The 24,187-nt window shown below is 42.0% G+C and overlaps 1 protein-coding gene across 1 annotated transcript in view; it reads right to left on the bottom strand.

Annotated features, from left to right (window-relative positions):
- Positions 1–1,111: 1,111 nt before the first annotated feature.
- The window catches only part of LOC132895959 (polymeric immunoglobulin receptor-like), a 37,693-nt gene continuing 14,617 nt past the window's right edge, over positions 1,112–24,187 (bottom strand). Inside the window, exon 6 of the mRNA XM_060936693.1 lies at positions 1,112–1,221. Within this exon, the coding sequence (XP_060792676.1) occupies positions 1,112–1,221 (110 nt within the window). The remainder of the gene's footprint in view (positions 1,222–24,187) is intronic.

The raw sequence follows: 24,187 nt of genomic DNA, 5'->3' as shown, positions 1-24,187 counted from the left end.
TTGTTTGGCATCTTCCTTCACCAGGGCCTCTGCTGCCAAAAACTCCTCCATGGTGGAGAGTGGGAGCTTGATTAGGGGCGATGTCTGGGGTGTGTCTTGTCTCCCCATCTCTCTCCTTAGGGCCCTGACTTCTTGCGCCAGCCTTCCTACTTCCCCCTTCAGCTCCCTGTTTTCCTCCCTCAGCTGGCCAAGGAGAGCGATGACTGTGCTGATGCCCATGTCTGTTAAGTAACACCAAACATTAGGACTTTTATTTCATATTGCTGGTCATTTTTGAACAGTGATTACAGTTGATGACTCACCACGCAGCAACTGATTGTTCCCCTGTTGCGATGGCAGAGGTGTGGCTGAAATATCAGAGAGTACAATTTAGTTCACTTCAAGGTGCGCCTTAATTTAATTTCTGTTCTAAATTCACAATTTTCATGTTGATTGATTGATTTCCTCTTTGACTTACCATGGAAGCGGTGACGTGGCTGGGGTGAATCTGAAAAATTGTATAGTCAGTTGATCAAAACGTATCTACATAGATATTTGTTTGTTGTTTTGTTTTGTTTTTTTAGTCGTTTATGGCATAAATCAAGGCAATGCATAGTTACCATGGGTTAGTGGCTGGCTGTGAAGGAAAGGGCCTGGCGGGGTTTCTGACGACGGTGAATCTGAAAAATAGTAAGCAGTCAGTTGATCAAAACATATCTTCACTTACTCATTGGTATTTTAATTTCTGGCATAAATAAAGGAAATGCATAGTTACCATGAGTTAATGGCTGGCTGTGAAGAAACAGGCCTGGCTGGGTGTCTGAAGACGGAAATGAAAGCATTATTATTTCAGACAACTTCTAGGTCTTTAGTAGAACAACAACAAGTGGTACAGATAGTCACCTTCATTAAGGGAGGGGAATTGCCACTCGCTGTCCAGCTGAGTGGCGTCAATAGATGGTGGCCTCCTCCCCCTACGGCTTGGTCCTGCCTCCTCCTCGCTGTCCTCCTCCAAATACCTTTTGTTTGGTCTTTAAAATAAAACCAGGACCTTACTGACACAGCTCAAAACACAAACGAAACCGTAATTGAACTTATAACTGCAAGTTGTGATTTAAAAAAGAAAACACTTTTACCGTCTTTTCCTTGGCCCCATCTCACCATCATCCGATTGCAGGTCTGCTGTAAGGCAGCCTTCCTCAAGCGATCGGGTCAGGTAACGTCTTGCTTTGGCAAAGGTGCCTGAAAGGGAAGGCAGTCTTAATGAAATTGGCTTAATGCAGTATTGAAGTATTGTCATTGGTTTAATGAAGTAGCTATGCAGCTCACCACAGGTTGCCAGCACCCTTATTTTTTGATGGAATCGCCATCCTTGTCCCGGGGGGGTGCAGTTCATGGCGGCCTTCACAGCTTTGTTTCCGCCAAAGGGTGGCCAGTAGCATCCCACTTCTCCGTCAACATCTACCACCCAGCTGGACGACACAACTGCTGCACTCCGGTCTTGGAATTCCACAACTTTCCAAATCTGTGCCATCTATAATAAAAAAAAAAAAAGTACTCCATGGAAAGGATAGTTAGTGCCTGCCATCCAGCTGGAGTACTCCAACTGTCCAGATTCCTTCTAATGCATAAGTAAAGATGTGTTTCTTTGTGTGTGTGTGTGTGTGTGTGGGGGGGGGGGGGGGGGGGTTGTGTTTTTTTTTTTTTATTCCCATATAGGTTTATGAATGGTGACGAAGAGGGATTGCCACAAAGGTCTCTCCATCTGGGAACAACACACATTTGCCCTGGACAACCTCAAGCCGGTCAACGTTAAGGCAGCTGTCTATGCCAAATACTCTGTAGCAGCCAAGGCTTGTGGAGGGGCAAGGATAGTGGAAATATGACTCCCTCCTCTTGAATTTCATGTAAACCACAAAGACAGAGTCACCATGTTTAATTATGTTTTTCACCATTACGATTTCATTTTTAATCACTAGGCAATCATCGCCCTGCTTTGAAGAAAAACAGAAATCACTGAAATGCACTTTTTTAAATTGCTGGCCAGAACTTAAGTGTTGGGGTAATGTGCCCTCCTGGTGTGGGTGTAACAACTGTGGTTGTGTAGGTGGTGGTGGAAATAAACAAACTGGCTCCTCTGAAAGGCATTTGACAACCTGTTGTAAAGGTTGAGATGGCTTGCGTAGCATTTTTTTTAGTTTACCCAAATAATTCTCGTAAGGAAAGGATGAGATGTTGTCTAGGGAACCATACTGGCGGTACTCATGTGTCAGATGTATTGTTTGATGTACGCTAAACACAATCTCGTCTTTACCATACACCTCTCCAAAATGCTTTACAAAAGCCATTAACAATTTTTCGGAAAAACAAACCATACTTTCAGAAATGTTTGGTGTGAGTAGCAAAAACATGGCCACAGAAAACAACATGAAGTTTTCATAGAGATCTTGTGGAAGAATGTCCCTCAGAACTAATGGCCCACTGTAAATCATAAATTGGCGCAGCTCTGCCGCTTTCCACCTATCAGTTGCGGCGAGTTCACGGGGTTTCCATGCAAATTCAGCTGGAGTATACGGACGAAGCTGTATTAACTTTTCGGAGATGGCTTTAATGGCTCTTGTAGGCTGCCTTGTAGAGTTTTTCCCCCTCATCCAAAAATGTATCAACTTTTTCATAACGCCAAGGCAACATAAATGCATATAATCTATTGGGAAGGCAGACACCATTTTCACCAGACCCGTCAGAGGACTTCTGTTGATGTGGTGGTCCTCATCTACTATATTTTCAAACTCCTCGTCTGACCTTAGCCTAACATCAGTCTCAGGATACGTCATTTTTTTCTGCCAAATACCAGTCTGATGGCATTTATCGCATCCGGAGTACCCATTATGGCATTTAATTTGTTTTACAAATGCTCGAGCAGGAGCATCACAAATGAAGGATGAAATGGCCACCCTCAGCTTTCTACCTCCAAATGTTACCCCATTGCAAAGCAGATCAGAGAGGTCTTTAACAAACTGCGTCAGATAATCAAAACACATTGGAGGGTTTTCCAGGGCCACAAAAGATGCCAACTAAAAACGGTGTTCTGGTGTAATCGCAATCAATCAGTGCCAAAATAGGCCAAAACTGAAGCCTGGTGCTTTTGAAAATAGGGAGACCATCGATGTTAAATTGAACTCTTATTGTTTGAATAACATCTGGTAAATGGATGGTGCTTAATTTGGACAAAATTCCCTTTGCCAAGCCAAAATGGAAGTATTCCCCATTACCTACGGTCTGTAATGGTACTGCAGGCTTAGTGCCCAATAAGGTCCTAGCATCCTTGGGCAGTTCAGGGTGGCTTGTTCTCAAAATGGTCAACAGAGCAGTAATGGCAATCAAAGGCACAGAGAATGATGCAGCCCAGTGTTTTAATTTTTGGTGAAGCCCTGACTCTTCAAAAGAGTCACCATCAATATGACTGTCACCCTCTGAAGACATGCTACTGCTGTCAGACTCTGCATCACTGCACCCTCCCAACTCAACAGAATCCCCACCATCCTCATCTAAACCCATTGATGATGCAGGCTTGGGTGATGCAATTGAAGGAGAGACTTGAGCAGCAGGATTACCCAGAGATGACTCAAAATCGGACAGAATCTGCCTTTCTGACATTTCAGTAGCTGTCACAACACGTCTTCTTTTTGACCAATAAGAAGCCATATTTTCTCCCCTAAAGAAATAAATGTCTGCAGTACCTTTTGAGGGAATGACGGGGTAGTGGTCTTCAGGTTCCATTGAGGTAAACATGGGGGGAACAAATGCCGCTTTTCCACTACAAACGCGGCTGAGTCGGGCTGAGCCGTGCCGTGCCGAGTCGGGCTGAGCCGTGTTGGGCTGAGCGGGGCTGTTGGAGTTGCATTTCGACTACAACCGCGCTGAACCGTGCTGGCTGGAAGTGGGTGGACACATTGGGTGGAGTTAGCGAAAGTGGGTGGACGTCAGGTGATGTCGTTAAGCAGCGCAAACAGTGACATCAGTGATCTTTTAAGCGTTAGTCTCACGACCCGAATAGTAAACAATAAACATGGAGGACATGGAGTCGTTAGTGTTGCTGGTCTTGGTGCTGTGGCTTGTTGTCACCGACAACGCCAACAGATACTGGCAAGAGCATATAGATGAGACGAGGCGCATAAGGCTTCAGAAATTCTCGTAATTCGTAATTCTTCTCCTTCCGGGTTTGCGGTGTTTACAGATCCCAGCGTGCTCGCGGGGCGTGTGTGGGCATGTGAGGACACTCCTCCTCACCAATCAGTGCACAGGGGAGTGTCTGCTCACGCCCCCAGCCTCACTCGGCACGGTTTGGCTCGCTTCAGCCCCACTCCAAAACGGTGCGAGTTTTAGGAGCTAAGCAGGGCTGAAAAGAGCTGAGTCGTGCTGGTTTTTGGTAGTCGAAATGCGAGCCGTGTCGGGCTGAAGCGAGCTGAAGTGAGCTGAAAAAGGGTAGTGGAAAAGGGCCATAAGACAACAACATTTATGTCATTACATTTGAAATAACCTTACACACACACACACACACACACACACACACACACACACAGTTCAAACAATTGTTTTATAGAAAGTTCTGTTTTAATACCAACAATGTTTTAACAATGTCTGGAGTCATGTTCTAATGGCTGCGACCCATGCTGCCCTACAAAGCCAAAAGACCTTAATATCACTTAAGGTCAACATGAGTTATTGGCATTTTTGGAACAGAGGACATCAGTTGTATCATGTGATGAATTATTTCGAGTCATTTCTGTTTTTTTTCTGGTAACAATAAGACGTCGTTTTTACCGTAACTTCCAAAAGCAAAGGGAAAACCAAGGCAGAAGCCTGTAATGAGTCTGATGAGTTAAGGTCTTTTGGCTTTGTAGGGCAGTATAGGCCTACAGCGTTACAAAGCCCAGCCCCCTCAAGCCGGGTATAGCTACCGGTTATAACCACGGCCTATATACTCGATTGAAATGCTTTGTTTTCACTCCATCAAGACCACTACTTTGACTAGTTTTCGACTAAACTATGCATCTGCATGTTTATTGTATTAGTTGAGGGAAGATAAGCAATTTCATTCGTGGTACCTCAAACAAAGTGGTCACTACAGAAGCGTTGGTAGCTGGATAATCTTTAAAGTTCATGGCCGCGAGGCGCGACCCATGGCTACACAAAAGAACAAGTCAGCTCAAAACGACATGCGACCTAGGCCTACATGCTCGATTTAAACGCCAAGTTTTCACACCAACGCTAAGTTTTCACTCCAACAAGACAAGTACTTCGACTCGTTTTTCGATTGAATAATGCATCTGCATGTTTATTGTTTCAAATGGACACACACACACACACACACGCGCGCGCACACGCACAGTTCAAACAATTGTTTTATAGAAAGTTCTGTTTTAATACCAACAATGTTTTAACAATGTCTGGAGTCATGTTCTAATGGCTGCGACCCATAGCGTTACAAAGCCCAACCCCCTCAAGCCGGGTATAGAGCTACCGGTTATAACCACGGCCTATATACTCGATTGAAATGCTTTGTTTTCACTCCATCAAGACAACTACTTTGACTAGTTCTCGACTAAACAATGCATCTGCATGTTTATTGTATTAGTTGAGGGAATATAAGCAATTTCGTTTGTGGTACCTCAAACAAAGTGGTCACTACAGAAGTGTTGGTAGCCTGGATAATCTTTAAAGTTCATGGCCGCGAGGCGCGACCCATGGCTACACAAAAGAACAGGTCAGCTCAAAACGACATGCGACCTAGACCTACATGTTCGATTTAAACGCTAAGTTTTCACTCCAACGCTAAGTTTTCACTCCAACAAGACAAGTACTTCGACTCGTTTTTTGATTGAATAATGCATCTGCATTGTTGTTGTTTCAAATGGATACTAGTTGAGGGAAATTTCTCCAATGCGTGATATGACTGAAGTTCATCATAACTTCTTAAACTGCTTGAAATTGTATTCGAAATTCCCTTTATTAGTGACTGAATAATGGTACGTACCAGATGTCCAGGGATGAATGAAAATGTAGCATGGTCCAGTGTTTTTCTCAATGTTGTTTCAATGGTCCAAGCGTAACAGCAGGCCGATCCACAAGAGAGTCGCGATCCAACCGAGTGGTGTGGGAGTTTCACATGCACCCAGGTATATAACGAAAATGACGTCATCCAGTAAACAGCAGTAGTAATCGCACTGCATTATGGGACATTATGAATTAAATAATTATAAATTATAAATTAGAATTATAAATTAGAATTAATTTATGATCATCTTGGAAATGTTAAGTTATTTGCAAAAAAACTTTCAAAGATGGGTCCAATCCATTGCTGAGTTAAGAAAGTAAACTGGTTTTTGTTCTTTTTTTATCATTTACTTATCATTATCACTTATACTTATATCATTTACTCGTATCTATGTGTAAGCAGGATAAGACAAACAGTGGCAATTTATATTCTGAACAATTAGTTGCTCATCCTACCAATGTTGAAAACTGGCCGGCAAAAGTGACGATGGTTCAACATCGTATATTCGACCTTCTCTGATGGTCGACAGATCAACCTTTACCCACGGTGATTCAACAGTGATAAATCGACCTTCTCCGACGGCAGAGAAATCGACGTTTAACGGCGCCGTTTCAGCGTTGATTTTCTGACTTACGACGGAAACCGACCATTCTGACCAAGAATCGGCACCGTTTCAACGTCCCTCTGCTATCTGGGTCAACTTAAACTGCTTGCTTGTACCAGTACTAAAGCACTATAGAGAGAAACACTGAACACAGAGAAGTGCACTCGGCGGTGCTCGGTCAGAGGAAAGTATGGGAATATGCCTGCGGTTTTGTCAGAGCTGCGTGTGTGTGCGCGCGCGCATGTGTGTGTATGCGTTTCCACAATATGCCAGCACATAACTGCGCAGAATAAAATGCCAAAACAGCCAACACTAATAACCCCAGCATCAGTTATGACTTTAGTCCACAATATGCCAGCACAGAAGTGCGCAGAATAAACTGCCAAAACAGCCAACAGCACAGAAGGCTATACATAGATTAATCCATCGGTCAGGCCAAAAAAAAAAAAATGTGTGCGTTTCCGGTTAGCCGACCGACCCTAATCCGTACCGCCTGACCCTAAACTTTTTTTTCGTTTTTTTCCCAGTCGCGACTTTTACATATAACCCAACCGCGTGAACCGGAAGTTTTTGTTACTCACTGGGAAAATCAGGGCTTTCCACAAGCGCCGGCTGCCGGCCATACAGCCGACTACACAATTAAGTCCAGCCGGCTACTTTAATGACTTATTTTTGTAGCCCACAGGCTCTAAATATTAATTTTCGATTTTAATAAAATTAAATGTTTATCTAACGGACTGACAACAATGTCAAACTGAACCGCACTCATTTAAGTTGTGATTCGCGCTGTTTGTACCGATAATAACCACAAATTCCCCGCCGACTTCGTTGATGAAGGGAGAGTAACTCATCCGCCGGTCGATTTAGAACTACAAAAAGTCCGTGTGTCGGACATTTTAAGTACCTTTGTAAAAGTTTTGCAAATGTTGCAGTCAGCATTTAAAATGCTAACTTAAAGTTTTTGTACAAGTTTCAGTTGATTAAACTGTCATTTTATTAAATGTGTCTGCTTTTGTAATAAAAAAAGTACTGAAAGAAAAAGCAAACACAGCATTGTGATTTTCTTATCCATCCATTAAAAAAAAAAATCCCTCCCTCCCGACTGAAAATTTTTTTGCTCACCCGGTGGACAGGAAACGGATTTTTTTTTAAGGACGGCCTTGGATTCAAACATTGTGACTGCATTCTGACTGTCACATTGTTACAAGTTTATCCTCCTTATATTGTGTTCTGAGTGTGTGAATGCCTGTCAAGGAAAATAAATGAAGTACTTCTACTAGAATAGTGTTTTCTGGTGAATGTTTACAAGAACAATAAGTTACATTAAATTATATAGTTGTTTTTTTTTTCCAAAAGAGTACGTTTTTGCGTGACTTTAGATTTGGTCTTAATTTCTTTTGGAACATGGTCTTAAAAAGTCTTAAATTTAAGGCCCGGTCACACAGCGCTTTACGGCTTTATCACGGCCAAAACCCGTCAAAAAGTGCTCTCCCGTGAAGCAGACGATGTTGTTCGTGTTGATGTCGAAGTTAAGACGTGTTACAGTCGATATACAGACGTGACAGGACGCAGGGGAAAATCGGAACGGCGTCGGACGCGGCAAAAAGTTTTGGACTGCTCAAAACTTTAGACCGCGGACAACCACGGCCGGCACACGTGGTAAAGACGTGCAACACACGTGAAAAACACGTGATAATCAGTGTCCCGGCCGTTATTAAAACTTGGGGAGACGTGGTAAGACGCGAAAGTTTGGCGGTCTATCACGGGCAGAGCACGGTCATCGGACGGGTGTTACGCGTTGGTATCACGGGATATAGCGTGTGTTTAGCGGCTTATCACTGAGAAATGGATTTTTCCGCGTACATAGCACTGTCTAAGCCCGTTAAACGACGTCTCAAACAAGTTCTAAATTCGATTGATCACTGTCTAATCACTTCTGCATCACTTCTGATTTGCGGCATGTAAATACCATAATTTTCTGAGACCTCGGCACTTGCAGTCTAGATGTCAAGGGGTGAACATGAACCCTCAACGCTGTGATGTCCTCATCTTAATGCTCCAGCACCAACAGAACCAACTGATACAGGCTCAACATATCCTATCGCTTTTATATGCGCAGCAAGCCGCTCTTCCAACGACGCTGAGCCGCGGTTACCCGTGATTTGGCAGTGCTGCAGCAGTGAAACAGCCGCCGACGGCCATACCCCGTACAAAGCACGGCAAAGCCAAAATTGACCAAAAATTACCACTTACGACCACGTCCACCAGATTTTTGTATCTTTTTGTACGTGATATAGACGCGGAGTGCTGTGTGACCGGGCCTTTAACTTGGACAAACCTGTAGACACCCTGAAAAAGCGCTCTTTGCTTGTTATATTGTGTCTTTTCCCTGCACCGTTACCAAGGCGACGAGCTGCACTCAGGGAGCAGAGAGGGGCGGGGCTGCTCTCTCTCTCATGGAGCTGTTATGTTTACTGAAAAATTCATGTTAAAAGGTGTCTCATGCTGCATCAGATTCATCAGAAGGTGGTAACTCAGGTGACCTGCAAAGAAATTCATTATATTTTGTGAAATTATTCCTGTCTAAATATAGATTATGGCGGCCATCTTGAAAAAAAAATTCAAAAAAAAAAAATGCCTGCCTACCGACCCTAGTTTTGAAATCTACGTAACCGGAAACACACATTTTTTTTTTTTGGCCTCATGACTTTAGCCCACAACATGCCAGCACATACGGTAACTGCGCAGAATAAAATGATAAAACAGCCAACAGTACACAACAAAAGCACCTCGGTAGTAGGCTAACTCAACTTAAACAACTTGCTTGTATCAGTACCAATGCAGTATACAAACACTGAAAAACAGAGGAAGCAGTGCACTCGGCCGTGCTAATAGAAGTAACCAATGACTTACCCTTAAAACTTCCCAAAGGCCTGCCTGCATCCGTCATTGGCCTGTACGAACTCCTTTGCGATGGCTGTCATGTCAGTTTGTTCCAGAATGTCACGGTGAATATGGCAGTTCATCAAGTCATTCAGTCTCTTTTGTGTCATTGTGGATCGGAGGTATGATTTCAGTCGACGAAGTGTGGAAAACGAACGCTCTGCTGATGCCGAGGGCACGAAGGCCAAAAGCCAGGGCACCGAGGCCATAAAATAAAACAATGATTTTAAGTTCATGTCTATAATGAATTTAATTTAAGGATCTTCTGAGGAAGATTGGAGTCCCGGTCAAAACTATCAAGCAAGTAAAGAAGCATCTACAATATTATGTCTGAAGATAAGAAAATATTGAACACATCTAAACTTATCAATCCATCACTCACTTCAAAAATTGTAAAACTTATTAAACCTATATCCTCCCATAATTTTTGCTCAATTGACACCAAATGTGCAAGAGCATCTTCAGACTGTACTACTATGCAGATTTTTGATTAATCAAAATTGATCCTGGAGTACATCAAAATGTTTGACTGTAAATGGAACATGTACTAGCATGCAGGCTACTGATTAACCCATAAGAGCCCAGACCGATTTCTCAATTAAGGAAAATTATTGAGGAAATAAAATGAACTAAATAGACGACAAAGAAAACATTTCTGACCTTTTATTTTTTAAAATAGCACTTTCATGTCTCAAGATCTGAAATATTAAATTGCAGATTTGCAGAACACTGCAACACTATTACACTGTTAACCCCAAAGTTCATTCTGTGCAAACAGTTTGAGTAAATTCCACTTTTAAAGATTAGTTTTATTGCATTATTTAAACAGTATGAGTATATGAAGAGTATATGAGACAGTCATTGGGTGGACTCATTTTTGTAATTTAAACAAACTAAAACTATCATGTTTTACCTCAGGCCACAGTGCTGCCCTGTTGTGATTGGCTCAAAACTCAAGACAAGTTGAGTTAACGGCTGCAGAGGAAGTTGCGCCATTTTCTAATTTACACAGAGCAATTTAAGGTCTTTGCTCTTCTGACAGCAAGCTAATTAGCATGTTAGCGGCTACAGTCGGTACTCGGCACGTTAAAAGTGGGTCAACGTTGTAACGACATAACGCTACTGTACAAGCAATGCTTATTTAACGGTAACAAACTTAAGCCCTATATGTTGAAACTCCTCTCTTATTCATTCATTAATTTATCAAACAGTCTTACCTCAGTCAACTTCTTCCCTCCTTCTGTGAAAATTCAACGTCTCAGACGCGGACACAAGTGGGCGGGGGATGCATTTGATTAAGTCTCCTGATTGGCTGGTGATAAATTGGTGGGCGGGGGATGCGTTTGATTAAGTCTCCTGATTGGCTGGTGATAGATTGGTGGGTGGGGGATGCGTTTGATTAAGTTTCCTGATTGGCTGGTGATAGATTGGTGTCATTATAGCGCGTCGGAGCGGTTCATGCCAGGCTCGAGTCCGCTCAACGTCAAAAAATATTGGTTTAGCCTATTTTTTAAATAATTTTCAAAAAGTTACCTGGGCCACGGCCCCCCTGGCCCGGGCGGTTCCGCGGTCTATGTTTTGCACTCAGGTAAAGCTCTATAATGCGATGTGACTATTAGCCTACGTTAGGTTAGGTATGATAGAGCGTAGACTACACCCTGCCTATAGTTAGGTTTTTTTTTTCTTTTTTATCAGACATCTAGTTTTTAGGTTTGTTTACCTGACATGTTTCGACGTGCGACTGTCGTCTTCCTCAGAGTGTCACCGGATGTTATTGGTGACGCATCTTTTATCAGCTGATGTTTCCGAAGGCGTGGCCTTCCTGTCTGGTTTGACAGGTCGGTCACGCCTTCTACTGTCTGTTCATCCCCTGCAAGATGGCATTCCAGGTATGGGAGAGCATGTATGCTCCCTCATCCCGGTTGATGGTCCTCGGGCTTCGCTTACGGATCTCCATGGCCTCCCTGATCCAGCGCTGTCAAACCAGACAGGAAGGCCACGCCTTCGGAAACATCAGCTGATAAAAGATGCGTCACCAATAACATCCGGTGACACTCTGAGGAAGACGACAGTCGCACGTCGAAACATGTCAGGTAAACAAACCTAAAAACTAGATGTCTGATAAAAAAGAAAAAAAACCTAACTATATTTAATATAAGACATAATGAATGTAATCGAAAGATTATGAATAAGTTACGGAGATGAAAGCATCAAGGAGTTTCGCCGCCTAGAGAGATTGACATGAAAACGGGCATGCTACAGGAACCACCTGAGATTCAATCTGCGCTGCCGGGATGAGGAAGTCGTACTGGCCAGCCTGAACATCAAGAACCCGATTCCAACCAGAAACGCGGAAAAGATGATTAGGAAAGTGCGGATGACTCTGGTAAAAGAACGGATACAGTGCACAACTGACAAACTAAATAATATCAACAGCGAACTACATAGGGAGACGGAAACTTTCAAACGCCGGTTTCCACAGAACAAGGAAATGGAATTAGCAGTACACAGACACTTGGCAGACATACACGAGCAGGAATTCACCAAGACAAAAACCCGACAAATCCGAAAACTGGACAAACTCATCGCACAGAAAAAGAAGGCAGAACCGGAGCACGCACACATCAACGAAAAATGGATTCATAACATATCAAGGTACAAACTCTCACAATCAGAACGCAGTATATTAGCAAAAGTACTCAACTACGCTGTCACACCGAACAACATACCACACGATGAATTCATTCTGGCAACTGAATTAGCATGTGAGAAAATACAGGATCAGGGACAAAAAGCAGCACTAAGAAACGCAATAGCTGGTATATTGAAAACGGCCAAACCACCACCCAGTAACATCACAAAACAGGAAGCCAAAGCTATGAAAACATTAGCAAAAAATAAAGACATCACAATCCTCCCAGCAGATAAAGGCAGGACAACAGTTATTATGGACACTAATGAATATGAACGGAAAATGATTGAATTACTCAGTGACAACACATTTGAGATATTAAGAAAAGACCCAACAGAAGACAAGAAAAAGAAACTTAAAGCACTACTCAAACCACTACTCAATGAAAATAAAATAGATAAGCAGGCATACAATCATTTAGTACCCACAGCCAATGTCATCCCCAGGATTTACGGCACACCAAAGATACACAAACCAGGAACACCATTATGCCCCATAGTAGATAGCATTGGTTCAGTGACATACAACTTATCAAAAGCACTCACCGAAATAATCAAACCATTACTAGGACTCACAGACCAACACTGCAAAAACTCAAAACAACTGGCAGAAGAACTAAAAAACATCAAAATGCAGCAAGACGAAGTTTTCATATCACACGACATCATATCTCTTTTCACCAGAACACCCACGGAAGCCACCATACAGATAATACAAGAAAAATTAAAAACAGACAGGACGCTCAAGAAACGCACAAACCTCACTGTACAAGACGTCACTCAGCTCCTTCAATTCATTGCCACATCCACATACTTTCAGTTCAGGAATACAATTTACAGACAGAAGGAAGGTTTTGCCATGGGAGACCCACTATCAGCCATCATGTGTGGCTTTTTCATGGAAGATCTTGAGCAGAAAGCACTCACTACAATACCAGCAGAATACAGGCCAACACTCTGGAAACATTACGTGGATGACATACTAGAAAAAGTGAAGAGGGGACACACTCAACAACTCACCGACCATCTCAACGCCATAGACAATACCGGTAATATAAAATTCACACATGAAGAAGAAACGGAGCAGTCAATAGCATTTTTGGACTTAAAAATACATCACACAGAAGATGGGGACATCAAAATAAAAGTACACAGAAAACCCACACACACCGACCAATATTTAAACTGGACTTCCGAACACCCCATAATGCACAAAATATCTGTAGTCAGAACATTACATGAACGCACAGCAATAATTACAGATCCACAGGACAAAGAACAGGAGGAATAACATATACAACACGCACTGAAGGCATGTCAATATCCACAATGGGCAATATCCAAAGGGGTGGAACAGGTTAAGAACAACAAAACACAGAAGAAAGAGAAAAAACAAACCAACAAACAAGAACACAGGGGAGTAGTGACATTACCATACATTAGGGGAATAACTGAACGCATTCAAAGAGCAATGAGGAAACACAACATTAACACACCTGTCAAACCATACACAACACTCCATCAGATCCTGGTTCATCCCAAAGACAGAATACATCCGGACAACAGATGCAACACCATATATGAGATTCCATGTCAATTATGCAATAAAACTTACATCGGGGAGACAGGAAGGAGTTTCAACACAAGAAAAAATTAACATAAGAAAGAGTGCGAAAAGGAGACAGCTACAAGACAAACCCGAACAATAAAAGAAAAGGCACAACAGGAAAATTATAAGTCAGCTATAACAGATCACTGCAAAAGGGAAAATCATATTATGGACTGGGGGAATGCCAGAGTCATCCGCACAGAAGATAACAAACATCAGCGCTGGATCAGGGAGGCCATGGAGATCCGTAAGCGAAGCCCGAGGACCATCAACCGGGATGAGGGAGCATACATGCTCTCCCATACCTGGAGTGCCATCTTGCAGGGGACGAACAGACAGTAGAAGGTGTGACCGACCTGTCAAACCAGACAGGAAGGCCACGCCTTCGGAAACATCAGCTGATAAAAGATGCATCACCAATAACATCCGGTGACACTCTGAGGAAGACGACAGTCGCACGTCGAAACATGTCAGGTAAACAAACCTAAAAACTAGATGTCTGATAAAAAAGAAAAAAAAACCTAACTATATTTAATATAAGACATAATACACCCTGCCTGTTTTATCCAAAACCCAACTTCCCCGGCCGACACTAGTATAGGCTACGTCGCGTGACGCTGCGTTAGACACGGCAATGATAGAGATAGAGGCTGAGAGATTTCAGATGACATTAGACAAATGTGAATTTTATTGGGGGCAAATACAGATGACATGTGGATGTGGACGCTGCGTTTTACATTGATCGCTGCTCGAATTCAGCGTAGACCAATTTTAAATTTCTGAAAAAAATACCGAGGACATGACCTCGGTGTCCTCAGTGGTAGTTACGGCCATGGGTTCAATATGACGTCGGTCCACCCTTTGCAGCTAGAACAGCTTCAACTCTTCTGGGAAGGCTGTCCACAAGGTTTAGGAGTGTGTTTATGGGAATTTTTGACCATTCTTCCAGAAGCGCATTTGTGAGGTCACACACTGATGTTGGACGAGAAGGCCTGGCTCTCAGTCTCCGCTCTAATTCATCCCAAAGGTGTTCTATCGGGTTGAGGTCAGGACTCTGTGCAGGCCAGTCAAGTTCATCCACACCAGACTCTGTCATCCATGTCTTTATGGACCTTGCTTTGTGCACTGGTGCACAGTCATGTTGGAAGAGGAAGGGGCCAGCTCCAAACTGTAAAAACAGTCTGCATGCCTAGGTGCTTGATTTTATACACCTGTGGCCATGGAAGTGATTGGAACACCTGATTCCGATAATTTGGATGGGTGAGCAAATACTTTTGGCAATATAGTGTATGTTCACTGCAATATCCATGAATATGGGGCAATAACCTTGGTGTTAATTAAGGTCATCATAAGAAGGCAACTGATTCTAGCCTTGTCCCATATGGTGTCCTCTAAGCTCTGTGTTCCTTTTCCACATCTGTAATGTTACATTAGCTATAGCATTACAGCACCATTTCTTAGTCACTCTCATTACCTCCACCAACTGTGTTAGAGGATGTGATGTTATCACCTCCGTTTGTTTGTTTGCCTGTTCCCAACATAACTCAAAAGGTAGTGAATGGATTTTGATGAAATGTTGAGGAAAGGTGCGCCATGGGCCAAAGAACAATTGATTAGATTTTGATGCAAGTCTGAATATGTGGCTTGGCAGAGGTATGAACTCTACTAAGTGCCCTTCTAGTTAGTAAATATGAGTACCAATCCTCCTGTTGGCCTTCATGAGGAACTTTTTTTTTTCCCCATTAATTTGTCACCTGTGTATACACTCACCGGCCACTTTAATCGGAACTTGTTATTGATTCTAAGGGTGTATTCAGACCAGGATAGTTCGATAGTTCACTTGCTTTGATCCGAACCAAATGTTTTTTTTATTTTTTCATTTTGGTGTGGTTCGCTTTCACACTGTACATTTTAGTAAGCGGACCAAAATTTGTCAACAAAGCCACGCGCCCTGAGGTCGTTCAGCTATTGGTCAGAGACGACACGCGCACAAAGCGTTAAGTTCAAAAGTAGTCATGGAGGCTTTCCGTGCTGTTATTCTTTTTAATGTCATCAAAGCTATATGTTTTTTCCAGTTTTTACTGTTTTCACAATTGTGCGATTACTATGCTGTTGTACAAGTAATTTATCAACGACGACTTCAAAGGGCAAGGCGGCTACGGAGGATAGCGCTGATGAGCGCACATCATGTTGTGACAGTTCTGGCTCTTCACGCAAGACGGAGGAGGTATGTGTCGGGATATTCGCCTTATCCATCGTAATAGATGAATTTCTTTTTTGCGTCGCTAGTACCGCCACTTTTTGAAAGAATGTCCCTGATTTTAATGTAGGTCTGACGGAGTTTCTTCACTTTTAGCCGACATTGTTCTGGGGAGCGCGTGAACCCCTTCTCCTTCATTTTCTCACTGAATACAGCAAACACGTCGGCATTTTTGTGTGTTCTCTACAAAAGCTCAAACATGTGGACATCTGCCCATATATCCACAAGGGTACGCGTTTCTTCCTCGGCCCACATTTGCCCCCTACTCATTTTTTGTACTCTGTAGTCTAGCCTACCACTGGTCTGAATGACTGAACGACTGTTGTAAGGTTCCCTTGACAACCGAAACAGTGTTTGCACTTTGCGGTGGAGTGTCAAGACTCTGTTTACCATAATGCTCGACAAACGACGGAAGCTCCCGAGGTACAAAAAAGCAAAACTGTCGGATTAGGTCCGGTCTGCTTTCACACCTCCAAAAGGTCCGCACCAGGGTTCCTTTGGTCCGGACCGAGTCCGACCTTGCAGCTCGGTCTCGGTCCGCTTGTTTGGTCCGGACCAGAGTTCGGTGGTTTGTATTCAGACCAACCCAAAAGGTCCGGACCAAGGGAAATTTGGTTCGTTTGGTCGTTTGGTCCGGACCAAACAACGTAGGTGTGAATACGCCCTAAGATTCCTGTTCTTGGCTGGCAGGAGTGGAACCCAATGCGGTTTTCTGCTCTTGCATGCTGAGATTCTTTTCTGTTCACCATGGTTATAAAGAGTTATTATATGAGTTGCTGTAGCCTTCCTGGCAGCTCAAACAAATCTGGCCATTTTCCTCTGACTTATCACCAAGGTGTTTCCACCCACAGAACTGTCTCTCACTCAGTGTTTTGTGTTTTATTCCCCACACCATTCTGTGTAAACTCTCGAGACTGTTGTGTGTGAAAACCCCAGGAGATCAGCAGTTTCTGAAATACTCAAACATCTGCCACCAACACCCATGCCACAGTGAAAGTCAGATTTTGAGGTCATAATTTTTCCCATTCTGATGTTTAAAGTGAACATTAGCCAAACATTCACAATTGCCATTTATCTTTTGATCAAGAACAGCTCACATACACCTTCATTATTAAACAATAATTTATTGTTTTTTCTTAATATGAATTCACAACCAAATTTTCACTTAATACACAAATAAACTCATAATACTCATATTTATGACGTACAGTTTCAATCAGGTGTTTCACTCAGCTATATATCATTTCACCGTGTCAAAAACATTTCATTCACATATATATAACATTTTGACACTGTTAACATAAATAAAACAGGAAATGGAAGATGCAGTGTCTCAAGTATCAAACAAAACTCAATGAAGTGTGCTGTTAAAGGAAAATAACCAACTATGGGGAGTTACTGGTGTGATAACAACAATCTACAACTGAACGTCAACCAAATAAAGGCGATCACAGTTGACTTCAGAAGGAAGCATTCACCTCACACCCCATTCCCCATCCGTGGCAGCACTGTGGAGTCTGTGAAAAGCACCAAGTTCCTGTGGGTGCACATCACGGATGACCTAACATGGACTGCTAACACCACCTCCCTTGTCAAGAGGGCACAGCACTTCCTGTAGTTTCTCAGTCTGGTACGGCAGCTGCTCTGTCTCCGACTGGAAGGACCTCCAAAGAGTGGTGAAGACAGCAGAAAAGATCACCAGAACATCCCAAACACCCATACAAGCTCTGTACCAGTCATGCAGCAGCAACAGAGCCATCAATATAATCAAAGACCCCACCCATCCTGCACATGGTCTGTTCTACCTTCTGGTAAACGCTACCGAAGTTCACGGTGCAAGACTGCCAGGCTCAGCAATAGCTTCTTCCCACAAGCCATCAGAATACTTAACACATTTAAGATCACATGATCATGATAGACTCGGGCCCTGTCCACATGGCATGAGTAGAACGGATTTGTTTACGATGACGTCACAACCACATGACTAGAACAAGCAGCACTCTCGCTGTTTTGTATGAACCACTGCATTGCATTCACTTTTGTATACAGCTTTTCTTTTAAATAAACAAGTAACTGAACCATTTCTTGAATTTCTTTTTTTACTGGATAAGACTGCTTTTCAAAATGTTCACACACAATATAAAAAGTTATATAAATTATATAAAAATGCTTTTCAAAATGTTCACACACAATAAGAAAATTAAGTTATATAAAACTATGCACACTAATAAAACTAATTTGTACACACAGAAGGCACGATTTCCTCGCGTAGTCGCAGCCATCTTCTTGTTGTGTGTTTGTTCTTGACAGTGCTTCACACCGGGTAGAAGAAGGGGTTTATGCATAGACATCCTATTATTACGCGCATGCGTTTACTTCTTCTATTGTTCTGGTGTCTCCGATGGGACCGTCTTACAGCGCCCCTAGAGGTGTGGCATGTGTATTGCATCGTTTTCAGCAAGCGTTGCGTTGCCATATGTACCTGATATTTTACTGATCCGTTGCCCATGTGGACGCGATATTTTTTTAATAACATCTCGTTGCCGTTGTCGTGTGGATGTAGCCTCAGGACTGTTGGACCCATTAACATACACAGACTGTTACAACTGACGACCCCCTTAACGCACATACAGATGGTTGAAATGCTGCTACCTGGTATAATAGGCTGTCATCCTGTGCAATAATTCAATGCCATCACTATGCATTTTATCATCACCCACCAGTGTTATGGTTCTTATCTATTTTTTGTGCAATATGTTCTCTTGTGCAATGTTTGTTTGTGGCCTTTCTGTCACTGTCTATTGGTCTACGTCTGTGTTTGTTGTGCAATATGCATGTCTGTCTAGCGCTCTAGTATGTTTACCTATTGTTGTCTTGTGTGCATTTACTGTAACATGTTTATTTGTTTATTGTACATACAAGCACATTGGAAAGTGGGGAAACATAATTTCTTTCAGCCGTGCACTGCTTGTTGTATGGTCTGAATGACAATAAAGTTTGACTTTGACTTGACTTCTTCAAATGAATCTATATGCTTAGTTATGTGCCTTCACAACTCTCTCACTAACATAGCTTAGCTTGATCTTTGAGGAGTGTCCTCGAGCTATATGTTCACTATGTACTTATTAGCACATGGTTTGCATTGTGTTCAACGTTGATGGGTTAAATAAACAAATGAGAGTTCAGAGTGATAATCAAATTAATAGTAATGTCAGAGTGTGTTGTGAAATGTTAATATCAATAGACAAAAATGTCACTGTTAATGTTAAAGTAGTGTAAATATCAGGCAGTATATCGAATCTAATACTGAACTGACAGTTTATTCAATTTCACACTTGTTGTCCATGATTATTGTCCTTTTTATAAAGATGAGCAAAAAAGGGCTAGAAAAAAAAAGTCCACCTTTTGGTGAAGTCACTTCATCTCATGGAAGAAGGAGTAATGCAGGACTGGTTGGTTTCTCTTCATCATTCCACATAAATAAACTCCTCCATCAGTTTCTCTCACGTCACTGAGAACTTCAGCAGGTCTGTCACAAGCAAATGAGAATCTGCTCTTCTGAGAATGCATTATAATAGCACAAATGTCTTTCACAAGATTGCTGGTGTCCTCTTTGTTTAAATTTCGCCGTAGCCAGCTATGAGGCCCCCGGGGTTTTACTGTAGCTTGATTGTTTTTCTCAATTGTAAGTTGCTTTGGATAAAAGTGTCTGCTAAATGTAATGTAATGTAGTTCTCCCTATACGCTAACTGAAAAAGCATGACAACAACCGCTAGTGAGACATCTTCCTTGCATTGGCTATTCCTCAAAGTTTCTTAGGCCCTGTCCACACGGCAACGGATTCAGGTGAATCTGATAAAATTGTTAATCGTTTCGGCCTGGCGTCCACACGGCACCGGCATTTTGGGTGCCCCAAAACGAAATCTTTTGAGAATGGGTTCCAGAGTGGAAAGATCTGGCAACGGCGCCGTTGCGAAGTCGTCTGGATGAGTAGAACAGATTTGTTTACGATGACGTCACAACCACATGACTGTCAGTGCTTCATGCCAGGTAGAAGTGTAACGAACTCGATGCGAGTTGTCAACAAATCCTATAACTTGGTTCATGAAACGCGCTTACAAAATATTTTCACTGTGAATATTTATTGTGTAATGGTGCAAAGAGAGAGAGAGAGTTAGGGCAGAGTCAATCCCGCCAGCAAAAATAGGGAAAAAAGGAGCGATCTCACCTCTTCAGATGTTGGTTTAAGTCCTACAATACATTCCTCAAAAAGGGCGTAGAAGAACAAATTAATCCATCAACGTGTAGCATTCAATTTATTCCGGACCATTAAAGATGCTGCCTTCCGCGTAGAATCATACGTCATCCTCGCCGCCATATTGGATGGGGCAAAGCGGAGAATAAAGATGCCTCATTCATGTGCTGCGTTTAACTGTACCAACAGGTTTGCCGTCCAAACGAGATCACATGGGATTACCTTTCACAGGTGAGACTGGAAAAATACTTTTCATTGTATTTGGTCATTATAACGTAACTTTACGAACAGATTTTCCTGACTTTGTGGCTAATATGAAGTCTCGCGCATAATAGTTTATGCGCATGCATCCTTACTTCTTCTATTGTCCTGATGTCTCCGATGGGACCGTCTTACAGCGCACCTAGAGGTGTGGCATGTGTATTGCATCGTTTTCAGCAAGCGTTGCGTTGCCATATGTACCTGATATTTTACTGATCCATTGCCCATGTGGACGCGATATTTTTTTTAATAACATCTCGTTGCCGTTGTCTTGTGGATGTAGCCTTAGTTGGTATGGAAACAAGGGAAATTTGCACTTGTTTATACCGGTGAAATGGGCCGTGTTCTCACCTCCCCTTGCTACATAATGAGCGGATGACGACACTGATGTTCCATGCGCTTAACATGTGAATAGCTGATGGGTGTGTCGTTAAGAGGCTGCTGCTGGGTGAAGTACTGAAATTCATAAGATTTGTTTTTATTTCTTTACAAAGTGCTAAAGCTAAAGTTTGTTTTCGATATCTATCTATCTGTCTGAATACTAGAAGATTCAAGGTTTCTAGTGGTGTTACTTGAATGTTTCTAGCACAAAAACTCACAGAGCTTTAGACGTGTGTTTACTAACAGTCCTAAAAGTCCCCTGTGGGGGGTCGGTGACCTGGGAGTGCTTCTCGATTCTGTATCTCATTTTCTAGCTTTAGTTGTTGTTGAAGCGATGGATGTCCATGTTCTTGCCATGCATATTTAGTCTTTGTATATTTTTTCATGTTCATAATCTTTGTTTGCATTTGTTTCACTATAATAAACTCCAATCTGCACTTACATCGGCCTCTGCGACAAATTCCTGATAGATTAGTACAATATCCATAGCCAAAACATTCACAGTTGCAATTTATCTTTTGATCAAGAACGGCTCACATGCACCTTCATTAGTAAACAATTTATTGTTTTTTTCTTAATATGAATTCACAACCAAATTTTCACTTAAATACACAAACTCATAATACTGATACTCAGGTGTTTCACTCAGCAATATATCATTTCACCATGTCAAAAACATTTCATTCACATAAAGATATGTGTTACATTTTGACATTTTTAACATTGTTAACATAAATAAACCAGGAAATGGAAGATGCAATGTCTTAAGTATCAAAGAAAACACAACAAAGTGTGCTGTTAAAGGAAAATAATCAACTATGGGGAGTGACTATAGATAGTTTTCACATGACGTCACAGAGTCGGGGATTCTCTAGTGGCGGCCATCTTGTGGGGCAAGCTTACCGTATGGGTCACTGAGCACACATTGTAACGCGCGAGTTACATTTATTTATATATTATTTACATTTATAGTTACATTATTACTATTTAAAGCTAGCAATGGTGCACACCTGTTGTATTCATGGCTGTCGTAATAGGTCAGATGATGACGTCAAGCGGAGCTTTTATGGAATTCCCACTGTAAGGGAGCATGAAGGCGAGCAAACAAAGAAACTCAGCATACAAAGGAGAAATCTATGACTTGCGAGAATCAACCGCAAGGATTATCAGCCTTCCAAACACAGCAAAGTCTGCTCCGATCATTTTATAAGTGGTAAGTTGTTTAACTAAACAATCAATTGTGTTTAAGTTTGTTTTTGGAAACCAACACATCATGTAAACAATCTCTGGAGAATGCCTAACTGGAACCGCTGAGTGTACGTTTATATTGTAATGTACACTTAATATCGCTCGTTTGTCATGTTTCTATTTGACACTTGTCACTTCACTCATGCAAGGGTCATTTTTGAAAAATATTTTAGGTCTATTCTGTATGATTTGATTTGTGTTTGGGATGCAAACAGCACGCCTTTTGGCGGATGCCACCTTTTTCACGGCTGAAACGCGCAGATCCAATTTTTTTTTTTTTTTAGGGGGGGCGTTGGAGTGTCTGATTATAATTTCAAAGTAAATTCTGTATTAAAATTACTAAATAATCAAATCCATTACAGTCCATGAAACAGGAAGTATAAGGATGAGAAAAAAAAACAGTTTAAATCGGAAAAGCTGCGCTCATTTGTGCAGCTTTTCCTGCGCAAATGTGCGCAGCTTTTCCGATTTAAACTGTTTTTTTCTCATCCTTACACTTCCTGTTTCATGGACTGTAACGGATTTGCTTATTTAGTAATTTTAATACAGAATTTACTTTGAAATTATAATCAGACACTCCAACGCCCCCCCCCCCAAAAAAAAAAAAAAAAATTGGATCTGCACAATTCAGCCGTGAAAAAGGTGGCATCCGCCAAAAGACACGCTGTTTGCATAAAGTTGTATATATCAGACAGCCTTTAAAGTTTGATGAAGTCAGTTTCAGGCTTTGGAGCAGGCTTTGGCAGTTTCAGGCTTTGGCAGCCCTGCATAGTCACTTGAAAATGCATCTTTGTCCACTTTGTAGGGGTCAATTCCCCCAATCAAGGCCAGTTTGGCTGCATATTGTTGTCGTGAAATGTCGTCTAATGTAGCTATATACTTCTGTTTGCTTGATTTTGCCGACATTTGATCTTTATTTTAGAAAACTGACTATATAACTTCATAAATTCGTCCGAGATAACGTAGCCGGTAATGGGGATGGTCCATTTTGTTTGCCCCACAAGATGGCGGCTGGAGGGCGTTCCCCGGAATGCCATGACGTCATGACGATGTATTCCCACCCTGAGGTGATCATTTTCCAATAACAACATGTCCAAACTTATAGCAATTTTCCAACAGTTAACTTTTTTTTAATCATTCATCTCACATCACAACAAAATTAATAAATGAAAAAGTAAGCATTAAGAATGAAGGGTGTGGTAAACCGAGTTAGTCTGAGTTCTAGGATTCAGGCATTGGTAGTGAGAAGACATTGGTAGTTGTTCAGTGGTGTTAATCAGGGACGTGTAGTCTGAATCAGACTGGATGGTGAGGGGGTCCAGTGTTTGGTATGTTGAAACTGATTGGCCTGTAAATGATTCTGGTTTCTGATGATTCAATCTCATGATGATGTTCAAGTTTTCACATGGGGGTACACTAGCCATGACATTCTCAGAAGCAGAAGGAACCTACAATAAGAGAAATAAATTACTGTTACTTTTTAGTGTAGTACAACAAATAAAACATAAAGCAGGGTAGCATCATTGTACTACTACTGTGACTACTACACTGTAAAAAGTAACATGCTGCAATAGATTTTTGAGTTTTCTCAACATTTGATTCCTGTTATTGACTTTAAGAAGAAGAAACCTTTATTTGTCACATGCACACTTCAAGCACAGTGAAATTCATCCTCTGCATTTAACCCATCTGAAGCAGTGAACACACGCACACCCAGAGCAGTGGGCAGCCACACTAGAGCACGCGGGGAGCAGTCAAAGGGTTAGGTACCTTGCTCAAAGGCACTTCAGCCCAAGGCCACCCCATGTTAACCTAACTGCATGTCTTTGAACTGTGGGGGAAACCAGAACACCCGGAGGAAACCCACACAGACAACATGCAAACTCGACACAGAAAGG

This window comes from Neoarius graeffei, chromosome 13 (assembly GCF_027579695.1).
Source record: "Neoarius graeffei isolate fNeoGra1 chromosome 13, fNeoGra1.pri, whole genome shotgun sequence".
In the NCBI taxonomy this organism is placed as follows: Eukaryota; Metazoa; Chordata; class Actinopteri; order Siluriformes; family Ariidae; genus Neoarius; species Neoarius graeffei.
The sequence above is the reverse complement of the archived record's forward strand: the minus strand, read 5'-3'. Positions and strand labels throughout refer to the sequence as shown.